This window comes from Myxocyprinus asiaticus, chromosome 12, assembly GCF_019703515.2.
Source record: "Myxocyprinus asiaticus isolate MX2 ecotype Aquarium Trade chromosome 12, UBuf_Myxa_2, whole genome shotgun sequence".
Classification (NCBI taxonomy): Eukaryota; Metazoa; Chordata; class Actinopteri; order Cypriniformes; family Catostomidae; genus Myxocyprinus; species Myxocyprinus asiaticus.
In genome coordinates, this window is record NC_059355.1 from 44,790,167 (window position 1) to 44,805,505 (window position 15,339).

The 15,339-nt window shown below is 39.8% G+C and overlaps 2 protein-coding genes across 2 annotated transcripts in view; one reads left to right on the forward strand and one right to left on the reverse strand.

The window, feature by feature from the left end:
• LOC127448916 (agouti-signaling protein-like) overlaps nucleotides 1-538 on the reverse strand; it is a 24,514-nt gene extending 23,976 nt beyond the window's left edge. Inside the window, exon 1 of the mRNA XM_051711863.1 lies at nucleotides 411-538. Coding sequence (XP_051567823.1) covers nucleotides 411-442 — 32 coding nt within the window. The 5' untranslated portion in view covers nucleotides 443-538. The remainder of the gene's footprint in view (nucleotides 1-410) is intronic.
• Nucleotides 1-6,438, forward strand: part of LOC127448907 (eukaryotic translation initiation factor 2 subunit 2-like) — a 15,576-nt gene extending 9,138 nt beyond the window's left edge. The window contains exons 3-9 of the mRNA XM_051711850.1: nucleotides 453-559; nucleotides 774-903; nucleotides 995-1,095; nucleotides 1,871-2,019; nucleotides 3,921-3,977; nucleotides 5,549-5,634; nucleotides 5,920-6,438. Of these exons, the coding sequence (XP_051567810.1) occupies nucleotides 453-559; nucleotides 774-903; nucleotides 995-1,095; nucleotides 1,871-2,019; nucleotides 3,921-3,977; nucleotides 5,549-5,634; nucleotides 5,920-6,095 (806 nt within the window). The 3' untranslated portion in view covers nucleotides 6,096-6,438. The remainder of the gene's footprint in view (nucleotides 1-452; nucleotides 560-773; nucleotides 904-994; nucleotides 1,096-1,870; nucleotides 2,020-3,920; nucleotides 3,978-5,548; nucleotides 5,635-5,919) is intronic.
• The last annotated feature ends 8,901 nt before the right edge of the window (nucleotides 6,439-15,339 follow it).

Consider the following 15,339-nt stretch of genomic DNA (forward strand, 5'->3'; position numbering starts at 1 on the left):
TGATCAAAAACAACAAAACATTAACATTTAATTTTAATCACAAATAGCACAGAGGTAAAGAAGCCATTCGACGACGAAGGCTCTCGTTAATATTTCCTCATTTACAGACACTCTTTACTGCCAGTTTTCTTAAAGTACCTATGTTTAGCACCTGTTCTACAAATCAATGTAAATACTTGTAAATGGTAGATTTTGTTTTATTGCATTCAAAAATAAACATGTAAAAAAATTATATAATATATGAAAAATATCATATTGATGTAATACATGGATTTGTAAATTTTTAAAAGCTAAAATGTGAACAAAATGGTGAAAAATTATATTTTTGTAACTTGTGGAACATGATAAAAAATTGACCAAGTCAAAACTGAAATCTAAAAATTCTGGCTTGTTTGACTGAAAATTGATACCTTGATTTGTTCTCTCTTGGTGATGTTCCCATTGTGATTCAGAAACATCAGATGACCTGGACGACCTGAACTTCTTCAACCAGAAGAAAAAGAAAAAGAAATCGAAAAAAGACAAGATTTTTGATGCTGAGCTTGAAGAAGGAATGAAGGTCAGTGAAATGTTTGCACATACTGTTGCATGCCTTTTGTTGAATTCACCGCCATAATTGTTTTTCTTTGAAATATGTTTTGACCATGAAAACATGTGTTATGCTTCAGTGGCCTTGGCATCTCAACTTACACAAGACATTTTCTTGGCTTTAACTCTGTTTAACAAACCTTTTACTTGCGTTATCTTAAACTAAATAAATGGAATATTTCTAGGAGCTGAAGATTGAAACCGAGCCATCAGAGACATTTGAGGACGATGACTTAATGCTGCCCGCTAAGAAAAAGAAAACAAGAAAAGTCAAAGATTTCCAAGATGACACAGACAGTCAGAGCAAAGATGATGGTAAGTACAGTACATGATTTTAGTTTTGATGTTCTGTTCAATACCTCCAATGTTACGCTTGCAATCAGATTCTCTGCTGTTTGTTTGAAAGGTGTTGAAGATGACGACAGTAAAAACACAGATGACATCACATTCAGCACACAGACGGGTCCTGCCTGGGCGGGTTCAGAGAGAGACTACACATATGATGAGGTAAACGAGGCATCTGAGTGTTACAGAACATTTTCAATTAAATAAAGCTCAGGATAACAAGGCTGCCGCCATCTAGTAGATTTATTGGCAAGAAACCTGATCATTGATCCTGATTCACATTTTTCTGGTCTTATTGTGCACGATTCATAAACTTCATAAAAAAAAAACAAAAAAAAAAAAAACATCCTCATTATCATTCTTCTAGAAACTCAGCTCAAAAGGAACGTCATTTCAGAGGCAATCACCTAGGCCACATCGGCAGGGAAAATAATGTAAACCAATAGAGAGGGAGCTATTTAGGTACCGTTTAAGGCTGTTCTTTTGTAGGCAGCCTTTTTTTAAATCTTGACAATAGTTAAAGCAATAGTTCATAAATGAAAATTCTCTCATCATTTACTCAACCTCGTGCCATCCCAGATGTGTATGACTTTCTATTTTCTGAAGAACAAAAATTACGTTTTTCAGAAGAATATTTCAGCTCTGTAGGTACATACAATGCAAGTAAATTGTGGCCATATCTTTGAAGCTCCAAAAAGCACATAAAGGCAGCATAAAGGTAATCTTTGTAACACCAGTGATTTAATCCATGTCTTCAGAAGCGATATGGAATCCATCTGGATATTTTCACATTTTATAAAGGATTATGTGTAACCCCAATATACTTGAACCCCTCTATTAGTTTTAGTTTTGCGCCATCAATGTTCCCTAGATAATGACTCCTTGCTTCTGTTTTTCAGAAATGAAAAAAGACTGATAATATCACATTGTTTCTCAGCTTTTGAACAGAGTCTTTAACATCATGCGGGAAAAAAATCCAGACATGGTTGCAGGAGAGAAGAGGAAGTTTGTGATGAAGCCTCCTCAGGTTGTCAGAGTTGGCACAAAGAAGACCTCCTTTGTAAATTTCACAGACATCTGCAAGCTGTGAGTCAAAATTGTTAATGTCATTAAAGGCTTTAAAAAGATTTTTACTTTGGCTTCTGTTGGAATAATGGGAACAACTGGAAAGTTAACCATTATCTGTGTACTTTGGGATGCCCAGTAGGATAGATGTTCTTATGACTTCTCAAGTGCATGTCAAGTGTCTCCATGACTGCCAACATGTCAAAAATTAACTTTTACATTAGGGGGCTTTTTACTAGGGACATGTACGGTTTCTGTTTTTTACATTCGGTTAACCGCAAGATTTCATGAATGGTTAATCAGTTTTTCGTCGGGACACGGGAATAAAGAAAGTTTATTGCAATGGAATTTCCTCAAACACTCAAAATAGCAGCAAATAAAGTGCACAGTGAGCTATGAGCCTAAATAGCAAAATACATAGATCTTCAAATGAAAAAATCTCACCTTAAACTTAAGCAAAAATAATCAAATTGTCACAGTATGTAGTATATGTTCTCTGTCCGGGCGTGCTGACATTTCCTTGAGACAGTGAACTTGGGTATTGTCATTCGCGTGGAGTTAACACTGCTGCGGTTAAACGGCCTCTTCGGTGTGCTTTGATTTTTAAATGGTTTAAAATCAAATGCCATTGAACTTGTCTAACTATTGTACGTAAAAATGCACACCAGAGCAAAAGGAAAAACATTGTCATGCCATTTATAAAGCACTGAAATTTTCCATGGTGAAAAACAACCTGGAATCATGTTTAACACTCACATGAAGTCCTCTTTGCAACCTGAACTTTTTCATGATACGTTTATTAAAAAAAAAGAAGCTCTTTTTAACTTGGTGTCTAAAAATATTTTCTGCGCGAGACGCTCAAAAAGAAAACGGCGAGATTCAGCGCATCAAAGACGTCTGTCCAGCGTGTTAACACTACATAGAAAAACAGGGCAGATGCACAGAAAAGCTTTTTTTTTTTTTTTTTTCACCCAATTCCCAATGCGCTCTAACTATGATGGCGTAGTGACTCGCCTCAATCCGGGTGGCGGAGGATGAATCTCAGTTTCCTCCGCGTCTGAGACCATCAGTCCGCGCATCTTATCACGTGGCTTGTTGAGCGCGTTACCGTGGAGACCTAGCGTGTGTGGAGGCTTCACGCTATTCTTTGCAGCATCCACACACACCCCACCAAGAGTGAGAACCACATTAGACCACGAGGAGTTTAACCCAATGTGACTCTACCCTCCCTAGCAACCAGGCCAATTGGTTGCATAGGAAGCCTGACTGGAGTCACTCAGCACGCCCTGGATTCCAACTTGCGACTCCAGGTGTGGTAGTCAGCGTCTTTACTTGCTGAGATACCCAGGCCCCCCCCCCCCGAAAAGCATTTTTGAACAGTCCCTAATTCGCCCTATACTTGAAAAACTGACCAAACCCAACGGTTTGTCACTCAGAACTCATTGAGTTCGGGTCGTGTTGAAGACCTCTATTGCATGTGTAGAAGAACCGAATAGTAATTTTGGTATTCGAATAATGGCGTGTAGAGTGGTTAGCCGAATGTCAACTATCCGTGCACATCCCTACTTTTTAAATTAACTTTTACCATTTTTGCCAGCTGAATTTGATTTTCAGTGGCAAAGTTTTACTTTTTTTCTTTATATAACCATATAAAACAAAATGTGTCTCATAAGTTTGTCAGATAACAAATTCTCAGGATTAAGAATTTATTAACTTTTACCCTTAAAATTAAATAAACATCAACTATGCATTGTATAACTAGGACTGTAATGAAATATTAGAATCTATATCAGATGTTTCAGTTAAAAACAGAATAATTCAGAACCACATAACGATGTCTACAGAATAATTAAGCCTGAGACCATGATCCCTTCTTTAAATACTTGTAATGTCTCTTACACACTAATTTTGTCTTTTGTCAGGTTGCACCGACAGCCAAAACATCTTTTGGCTTTTTTGCTGGCTGAGTTGGGTACAAGGTGAGTCATTACATGATATTATATTATATTATTGAGGAGACTATTCTTAAGTTTTATTGACTCTCCTAAGCAGTCTGACATACGATTTTTACCTGGCGGAAAATAAAATGGGCAAAGAAGTCCCATAAACCTACCACACATTTAAGGAGGGACCTAAGCCACCTCTGAGCAACACCCTAGGAAAAACTCCCAGAACACCCTAGCAGCCGCATAACAACTAGCTTAAGAGAAGGCAACTACGAACACCTTAGCAACCACCTTTAACACCCTAGCTTTATGCTGGCAAGTTCCGCACGGCCAAGCACTACTGAAATGTTCCTCAAAAGGTGTAGAAATCTAGTTGTTATTTTTAATTTTTTATGAAATATGTAAACGGGATATTGTTTGTTTAAAGGAATATTTTGTGTTCGATACAAGTAAAGGTCAATCATCAGCACTTGTGGCAAATAAATTAATTTCAGTTGGTCCCTCCTTTAAAAAAAAAAAAAAAAGCAACAATCTGGGTTACATTGATGCACTTACAATGGAAGTGAATGGGGGCCAATCTGTAAACGATACATTACTCGCTGTTTTAAAAGTATAGCCACAAGACATAAACAGTATGCATGTAAACATGATTTTAGTGTGATAAAATCGCTTACTAACCGTTTCTATGTAAAGTTATATCCAATTTTTACAACTTCGTTGCCATGATGATGTAAAGCTGTAAACCCCAAAACGGTTGTAAAAACTATGATTTAAACCACTTTACAGCTAAATTTGTTTTACAAAAATGCATGTTTTCACTTGTTTAACTCAAATTTGATGAAATCATAAGATTCACATTTCTACCTTTTAAACCCTCCAAAAAGTGTCCTAATTCACTTCCATTGTGACTCACTGTAACCTCAATTTTTGCTGCTGCTTTTTTTTTTTTTTTTTAAAGAAAAGAAAGGATGTCAAAATAAATTTTTGTGGTAGTCAACATTATGCCACAAATGCTGTTGATTGATCTTTACTTGTACTGAACACAGAATATTCCTTTAATTGGGAACATGACTGGACCCAATTAATATATCATCCCAGTGTCCCAAACTGTCGGTTTATTTTTCCATGGTCTCTGTTTGGCCTGAAACCTCCCACCAGAACATTTCACAGAGGTGTTCTACAAGAAAAATGAAACCTTAATCAGTTGAAAGTGGAATCACTATAACATTGTTACTATAAAGAGTCAGGTTAACCCTGTGATAGTTTCAAAAGGCATTATTAAAAGATTACTGAGCTGGTTTTGGTGCTGAAAACGCAAGCGATATGTATCTCATCGGACACATGCCTCCTGGATATTTACAGGTTCTCAGAAATAAGTATATATAGAGTCAAATTTTACTACTATAAAAATCTGAGATTAATCGCGATTAACTGAAAAATTATGAGATTAATCAGCCCTAAATACTAAAGAAATTGTAATTTGAGGTGGTTCCCTTAAAAATACCACATGATTTCATATTGAGAAATTATTTACACGGTTCTGTTTTTAACATGAAAACTGACATTGAAGAGCTGTGTTAATAACCAATATTTTCACTTTGCAGTGGGTCTATAGATGGAAATAATCAGCTTGTCATTAAAGGCAGATTCCAGCAGAAACAGATAGAGAATGTCTTACGAAGATATATAAGTAAGTGTTTGTTTGATTGATTGTCACAGAGTAAACACATTTCTATAATTCAACAATGTATGAATGTCATTGCATTATATAGAAAAATATCTGAGTAACATTTATTTTAAAAGAATGACAGCACAAACACTTTTCAGACAATATTTTAAGTGGATTGTGCTAGGTTTTAAATGGTAACAATAGATATACTGTTGAAAATGAAGACAAAGACGTATTTGAACATTAATTTGGCAAACAGAATATGAACTCATCCTCATAATTAGTTTTTTTTTGTCCCCTGTGCAGAGGAATATGTCACATGCCACACGTGTCGGTCTCCTGACACAATCTTGCAGAAGGACACGCGTCTGTACTTCCTGCAGTGCGAGACGTGTCACTCCCGATGCTCAGTTGCCAGCATCAAGACCGGCTTCCAGGCCGTGACGGGCAAGAGAGCACAGTTGCGTGCCAAAGCCAACTAACGCCTGTCCCGTTATCATCACCCACCTTGACATCTGTGCTACATGGCCAAACTCAACAAATAGACTCAATACCAGATTCCACCAGAATCTACACTAGAACAGAGTTTTAATAAAATACCTGAAATCTCTATGAGCTCCTTTGAGCTATAGGATTGCATATGCACATGGAAATCTAGAATTTACAGAGTCTTCATTTGTTTGGATTGGCTTTGTGGGCTTACAGTGGCTTTGATATTTTAAGGGAGGCTTGGAGGATTTTATGAATGAACTGTTGGTGAATTTGTTGTTGCTGTATTACCTTAAAAAGAAAACAACTGAATAAAATGCATACCAGCTGGGCAAACATGTGCTGTGTTTCTGAAAAAAAAGTAACGCATTGTTTTCTAGACGGTTTGGATTATATTAAGAAAAAAAAAAACATCATCTTTAAAGATGATGGACTGCACGTTTGAATGATAAGAATATGGAAACGGCCATTAATATTTCAGACTCCCACAGTTTTTGTACTTCGAGAGAGATGAATTGTTAAAGATTTTTTATGATATGAGCAATGCAGTATCCAAATGTCCTTTTGATGTTTCATGTGGAACAAATTGAAACTAATTTGGTGGATCGTTCTCTGAATGTGCTGCCTTTTCTATCCCTGACAGGATGAAATCATATTGCTGTTAAAACGTGGATTTAAATTGTTCCAAAGAGAATTAAAGGAATAGTTCACTCAGAAATGAAAATTTTCTTACCATGTACTCACCCTAATGACTTTGTTTTTTTTTTTTTTCTTCTGCTGGACACAAATGAAAATTTTTAGAAGAATATCTCAGCTCTGTAGGCCCATGCAATGCAATGAATGGTGGCCAGAACTCTTAAGGTCCAAATATCACAAAGGCATCATAAAATTATTCCAAGCGACTCTTGGATTGGTTTAATGTCTTCTGAAGCGATATAATTGGTTTTGGGTAAGAACAAACCAACATGTAACTCAATTGTACATCTTGCCATTGTATTTTCTAGGCACGATCATGATTTCAAACTCGATTTCACTTTCGAGCGCTTGATACCTGGGCAGAGCGCTAGATGGCACTATAGGAAGTGTAATCGATCTTAAAATTAAGATCGCAAAGGAGACTGCTGTCAAGATTTATTGTGAAAAAGGATTTACATTTTGGTCTGTTCTCACCCAAAACCAATTGGATCGCTTCAGAAGACATTGATTAAATGAGTCGTGTGGACAATTTTATGATGCCTTTGTGATATTTGGACCGTCAGAGTTTTGGTCACCATTCACTTACATTGTATGGACCTACAGAGCTGAAATAATCTTCTAAAAATCTTCATTTGTGTTCAGCAGAAAAAAAGTAATACACATCTGGCATGAGGGTGAGTGCATTTAAAAAAACAAAACAAACCAAATTCAAACCAGTGTTTACTTAAGAATTCTGCTTTTCCAGGACCCACCATCACCTTGTGTGCATTGGTACCATTTCATTTTAATATTTAAATTTCATTTGCCACAGCATATTGCAAATGTGTATCTTAAGGTACACGCTGTCACATCTAGTGACTAATTTACATTTAACAAACCTTTAAATAGACAAGACATTTCATGTCAGACATGACGAATGTTTATTCAGTAACCACTCCGAACTGATTCAGTAAAAGACACATCAGACTGATTCAAACCGGTAAAGTGTGTTAGTGAGTAGTTTTGAGTGATTCATTAGAAGAACCATCTCATAACAAATGTGTTGTGTTGGTGTTATTTTGCGGTCACCACAGCCAACCCAAGTTGCTGGGTCAAAATAACCCACCACTGGTTTATCTTTGCCAAACTGGATAAAAACCTGTTTTTTTAACTGTCATTTTTGCTCCCTGTCCTGAGAGGAATCTTCCTCAATAAAGTTAAGGTTTGTATTCACTTGTTTTCCTATCAGTCATTCCTGTACAGACAGGAACAACTTCTGTTGTCTCACATGATCATTTTTGTTTTTTAAATGTACTTGTATTACAACATCAATGTAATACCAAGATAGTTTGCAGTGATGGGCAGTAGCTTATTAGCTTAAGTACATTTCTGAGTAGCGATGTGGTAGCTTGACTAGTTTTTCAGTCAAGTAGCTTTTCAGTAGCAAACAATCATGCCACGCTCCAAATCACTGAGATCATATTTTTCTCCATTCTTATGGTTGATGTGAACATTAACTGTAGCTCCTGACCTGTATCTACATGATTTTATGCACTGCACTGCACTGCTGCCACATGATTGGCTTATTAAATAATCACATGGATGATTGTTGGTGCCAGACGGGCTGGTTTGAGTTTTTTTTTTTTGTAACTGTTGATCTCCTGGGATTTTCACACACAACAGTCTCTAGAATTTTCTCAGAATGGTGCCAAAAACAAAAAACATCCAGTGAGGGGCAGTTCTGTGGACGGAAATGCCTTGTTGATGAGAGAGGTCAACAGAGAATTGCCAGACTGGTTAGAACTGACAAAGTCTATGGAAACTCAGATAACTGCTCTGTACAATTGTGGTGAGAAGAATAGCATCTCGGAATGCTTTTCGGAGATGCGGATTGGCGCTGTTTTGACAGCACGAGGGGGACCTACACAATTTTAGGCAGGTGGTTTTTTGTTATTAAAAGTTTTTATTGATTCCATATAACATATATATATATATATATATATATATATATATAACAGAATATTTGGAATCATATTATATTATTTACAACCCTTCCTCCCGAACACTGACCACCCCACCCCACCAACCAACACAAACAGATACCCCAGTGGTCAAATACAATTGACAAAGACACACAAACGAACAATAAAATAGAAGAAAATATTTAGAAATGCATTTAAAAAAAGTATATGTTCAAAAACAAAAAGGCTACAACATACACATTTAAAACAACACGTCTCCCTCCACTGTCCCTCCCCGAGAGCCCTCCAAAAAGGCCAAATAGCTGCCCCACCTCCTGATGAACATATCCATTTTGCCTAGCCTTCTATATGACAACTCTTCCCAAGCTGCCACCCTGCCCATCTCCTCGCACCACTCATGAAACGAGGGGACTCCAGCTGACTTCCATCCTCTAAGGATAACCTGTCTGCCCACCATAACACCGGCCAGGATCCAATTCTTCATGTACTTATCTCCTACATCAATGACCGCCCCGTCACCCAAAATACAGAGCCTGGGGCAAAAGGCGATCCGAGTACCCAATACGTCGGCCATAAAATTCTGGACCCTCAACCAGAACTCCTGTATCTTACGACACCCCCAAAAAACATGGGCGGTGTCTTCATCTTCTAAATGGCATCGCCAGCAGGTGGGTGTGTCCTTAAGATCTAATCAGAGTCTATACAATTTAGAAGGGGTCCAATAAAATCTATGTAGAATCTTAAATTGCATAAGGCGCACCCTTGCATCTCTAGATGCAGACTTGATGTTTTTAAGAATCCTAGCCCACACTCCCTCCTCCAAAAACAAATTTAAATCTTCCTCCCATAATCTTTTGAGGGAATTTAAAGCTCCGTCCCCCAGACTCTGAATTAGCAGGGAGTAATACACTGATGCCTCATGACCTTTTCCAAAAGCAGTAATCACCACTCCCAGAGTATCTGCCGCAATTGCGGGGTGGGGGGTGGGGAGGGGGGGTGGGGTGCGTGCCACTCCCAAAAACAGTGCAGAGTAGGTGCTGCAGCTGTAAATACTTATAAAATTATATACTTATAAAATCCAAAATTTTGAACCAAATTTTCAAAAGGACTCAATACTCCACTCTAATATAGGTCACCGAGTGTATTAACCCCCCTCACAATCCAATCTGACCAACAGAAAGGGGACTTTTTAATGCATAGTTTAGGGTTCTGCCATATGCTCGAGGCTACGTTTAAATAAATATCCGAATTAAACACTCTGGACACTTTTGTCCATTTCGAGTGTAAATTTAAAATAACGGGGTGTGACTTAACTTCTCCGAATAATTTGATCGAAAGGCTATGCAGAGGCGAGATGGGGCAAGAGCTTCCTTTTCGATACAAAACCAGGGAGGGGCTCTCTCAGGTGGAAGCGACCAATGAGCCAAATGTCTGAGACCGAATGCATATTAATAAAACAAAATCTTGGGTAGGCCTAACCCACCTTTGTCAATCGGCCTATGTAACTTATTGAAATTTAACCTGGCACACTTACCATTCCAAATGAAGGACTTCGCTATGCTATCAAATTGCTTGAAATAAGAGAGGGGGACATCTATTGGGAGAGACTGTAACAGGTAGTTGAATTTTGGAATACAATTCATTTTAATTACTTTAACCTTCCCAATCATCGATAAGTGTAATGAAGCCCACCTGTCCACATCATTCGAAAACCTTTTTATTAAGGGATCAACATTAACTCTGACTAAATCAGACAAATTTGCTGGGAATAAAATTCCCAAATACTTAATGCCCTGTTTGGGCCACTGGAAGGCGCCCGGCTGGAAGGCCTTTACTGGACAGTATGCTGTCAAAGCCAAAGCTTCGGATTTAGACCAATTGACTTTGTATCCTGAGAACTTGGAAAAGGAATTAATAATTCTGTGGAGGCAAGGCATAGATCTAGTGGGGTCGGAGACGAATAATAAAATATCATCTGCTTAAAGCAGAAGTTTATGTGCCACACCTCCCGCCGTCACCCCTGGAAAATCATCCTCCTTTCTTATCGCGGCTGCTAAAGGTTCCAGGGCAAGACAGAACAATAATGGGGAAAGAGGGCAACCCTGCCGAGTGCCCCTATTCAGAGTAAAATAATCTGAAATTAATCCATTTGTCTGTACCGCTGCTATGGGCTGTTTATAAAGTAACTTAATCCAAACAATAAATGTACTCCCGAACCCATACATTTCCAAAATCTTAAAAAGATAATCCCATTCTACCATATCAAATCCCTTTTTGGCTTCAAGTGAGATGTCAGTGACTGGAGACTGATCATTCGCTACTGACCACATGATATTGATGAAACGCCTGATGTTATCAGAAGAGCTATGGCTCCGAATTAATCCCACCTGATCTATATGTATAAGAGATGTCATAACCTTACTTAATCGGTTAGCCAGAATTTTTGACAATATTTTTACATCTAATTGGATCAGGGAGATTGGATGGTAACTTTTACACTCGCTTGGATCTTTGTCCTTTTTAAGAATCAGACTGATCTGGGCTTGTGTCATGGTTGGAGGAAGCTTTCCATTCTTTAATGATTCAGTATAAACTTCTAACAAAAGTGGAGCCAGTTCTGTAGCATAGGATCTAAAAAATTCTGCAGCAAAACCATCTGGCCCCGGAGCCTTGCCAGTAGGTAGGGACTTAATTACCTAATCAAGCTCCTCCAAGGTTATCTCAGAATCAAGTTTTTTTGCTCAATCGTCAGTTTAGGAAGTTCTAATGGTTCCACAAAGTTTCTAATATCTTCATCAGTAGACGAAGATGAGGAACTATAGAGATCAAGGTAGAATTCTTTAAAAGCATTATTAATATCCATGGCCGAGGTAAAAATTTCACCACCAGCAGATTTCACTGAGGGAATGATAGAAAGAGACTCTTTCTGCTTTATATATCTAGCCAAAAGCTTCCCTACCTTGTCACCCGACTCAAAGTATGACTGTCTTGCCCTGAATAACCAAAACTCCACTTTCCACGACAAAATAGTATTATATCTATATTTCAATCGGGTCAATTCTCTGAGGCCATCAGCTGACATACAGTGCTTCAGCTCTGCCTCTGCACTTTTAATATTTTCTTCCAACTCCACGAGTTCTTGTGCTTTGGATTTTTTAATGAATGAGGCATACTGTATGATCTGACCCCTAAGAACCGCCTTAAGTGCCTCCCAAGCCACGCCCACAGAGGATACTGAGGACCAGTTGGTAGTCCAGTCTTTAGCATTTGTTGGAAATCAGGATTTTGCAAAAGGGACACATTAAATCAAATCAAATCAAATCACTTTTATTGTCACACAACCATATACACAAGTGCAATGGTGTGTGAAATTCTTGGGTGCAGTTCTGATCAACATAGCAGTCGTGACAGTGATGAGACATATACCAATTTACAATAACATCAAATTAACACAACACAGTTTAAAGTCTAATATACACATAATTACACACAACACAATATACAAATAATAACATACACTGTACAGTATACAATACACACAATATAGATACACATTATTCAATAAAAAAAAAAGTATATATAGTAGTATATATAGAATGTACAGTAGGTTGTATTGTACTGTATTGACATTCAGGCTGTCGGTTGATAGTAAGTTGTTAAGAGAGAATATAATATAATAATATAATTTATGACAGTCCGGTGTGAGATATAAGAGTAAGAGTAATAAAGTCCAGTGCTGATGTATTTTGATCGTGGGAGATCAAGAGTTCAAAAGTCTGATTGCTTGGGGGAAGAAGCTATCATGGAGTCAGCTGGTGCGGGTCCTGATGCTACGATACCACCTGCCTGATGGTAGCAGTGAGAACAGCCCATGGCTCGGGTGGCTGGAGTCTCTGATGATCCTCCGAGCTTTTTTCACACACCACCTGGTATATATGTCCTGGAGGGAGGGAAGCTCACCTCTGATGATGTGTCTGGCAGTTCGCACCACCCTTTGCAGTGCTTTGCGGTTGTGGGCTGTGCTATTGCCGTACCAGGCGGAGATGCAGACAGTCAGGATGCTCTCTACAGTATAGGTGTAGAACCATGTGAGGATGTGGTGGTTCATTCCAAACTTCCGCAGCCGTCTCAGGAAGAAGAGGCACTGATGAGCCTTCTTCACAACGACTTCAGTGTGCATGGACCTTGTGAGTTCCTCAGTGATGTGGACACCCAGGAACTTGAAGCTGCTGACTCTCTCCACTGGTGCTCCATTGATGGTGATGGGACTGTGTTCTCTGTCTTTTCTTCTGAAGTCCACCACAAGCTCCTTTGTCTTACTGACATCGAGGGAGAGGTTGTGCTCCTGACACCAGTGTGTCAGAGTGTGCACCTCCTCTCTGTAGGCTGTTTCATCATTGTCAGTGATCAGACCTACCACCGTCATGTCATCAGCAAACTTAATGATGGCATTGGAGCTATGTGTTGCCACCTTGTCATGTGTGTACAAGGAATACAAGAGTGGGCTGAGAACACAGCCCTGTGGGGCTCCAGTGTTGAGGGTCAGCGATGAGGAGATGTTGCTGCCTATTCTAACCACCTGGTGTCTGCTTGACAGGAAGTCCAGGATCCAGCTGCACAGCGAGCTGTTTAAACCCAGAGCCCAGAGTTTCTCATCTAGCTTGGAGGGCACTATGGTGTTGAATGCTGAGCTGTAGTCTACAAACAGCATTCTCACATAAGTGTTCTTTTTTTCCAGGTGGGAGAGAGCAGTGTGTATTGTAGATGCAATGGCAACATCAGTGGAGCGGTTGTTGCGGTAAGCAAACTGCAATGGGTCTAGAGAGAGAGGCAGCACAGAGCAGATGTAATCTTTGATTAGTCTCTCAAAGCATTTGCTGATGATGGGGGTCAGAGCAACAGGACATCAGTCATTTAAGCAAGTTATTTTTGATTGCTTTGGAACAGGCACAATGGTGGATGTTTTAAAGCATGTGGGGACTACAGACAAAGAAAGGGAAAGGTTGAAAATGTCCATAAAAACACCAGCCAGCTGGTTTGCGCACGCTCTGATGACGTGGCCCGGAATGCGGATATTCACCCGTCGGAAGGATCGGGTTACATCCGCTACAGAGACGGAGAGTGGACTAACCTCTGTAGCTTCAGCCGCGAGAGCTCTCTCCGCAAGGGAGGTGTTATTTCCCTCAAAACTAGCATAAAAAGTATTTAGCTCATCCGGGAGAGAGGCAGCGGTGTTCATGGCGGAGTTTTTATTCCCTTTAAAGTCCGTGATGATGTTAATTCCCTGCCACATGCTTCTAGAGTTGGTGGTGTTAAACTGTCCTTCAATCTTGTTCCTATACTGGCGTTTTGCTGTTCTGATCAAAGGGCATAACTGGCTTGTTTATGCTCCTCCACGTTCCCGGAATTGAAAGCAGAGGTCCGCACATTAAGTGCCGCGCAAACATCGCTATTTATCCATGGATTCTGGTTCGGATAGATCCGTGTTGTTCTGGTCGGAACAACGTCCTCCACGCACTTTTTGATGAAACACATTACGCTACCAGCGTAAAGCTCGATGTCATCATCAGAGGAGGACCGGAACATCTCCCAGTCCGTGTGATCAAAACAGTCCTGTAGCATAGAGTCTGATTGGTCCGACCAGCACTGGATCATTCTGAGGGTGGGTGCTTCCTGTTTCAGTTTCTGCCTGTAAGCGGGCAGAAGCAGAATGGAAGAGTGGTCCGATTTGCCAAATGGTGGGCGGGGGAGGGATTTGTAGCCATCCTGGAAGGGAGAGTAGCAATGGTCCAAAACCCGGTCCCCTCGTGTGTTGAAACTAATGTGCTGGTGGTATTTTGGTGCGACTGATTTGAAACTGGCTTTATTAAAGTCCCCGGTCACAATGAACGCGGCCTCAGGGTGCGCGGTTTCCTGCTCACTTATACTCCCATATAGTTCCTTGAGTGCCTGGTCTGTGTTGGCTTGTGGCAGGATGTACACCCTGATGTACACTGCGGGTTCAGTGGCTGAGTCTGGAATCTCCGCAGACATCCAAGTTTCCGTGAGGCAGATAATGCAGCAGTCCCTCGTCTCTCATTGGAAAGAGATCCGCGCTTTCAGCTCGCAGAGCTTGTTGTCCAGAGACTGAACATTTGCCAGTAGAATACTGGGTAGCGGGGGTCGATTTGCGTGGCGTCTTACTCTGATGAGAACGCCGGCTCTGTTTCCCCTTTTCCTCCTGTGTTTCCGCGTCCGGACTGCCCAGACAAAGGGCTCCGCTTGCGTGTTTGTAAACAGCGGGTCGGCATTGAGGAATTTGAAGTCCGGTTTACGGTGTGAAATTGCTGAACCAATGTCCAAAAGTGTTTGTCTGTCGTAGACAATAAGGCAGACAACATCCAAGACAAAAAACATAAGAATTGTGAACAAAACAAACAAAACACTACCATGTTGTATCGGAGCTCGCAACGCAGCAGCCATACTCGGCGCCATCTTAAGGCGCCAACTATATGATTTCTTTTTCTCTGTATATGGCAACACCTCTAAACTCAGATTTTTACACATCCTGTGAAGTGTCAATGTTGCTCTAGGGGGTTTA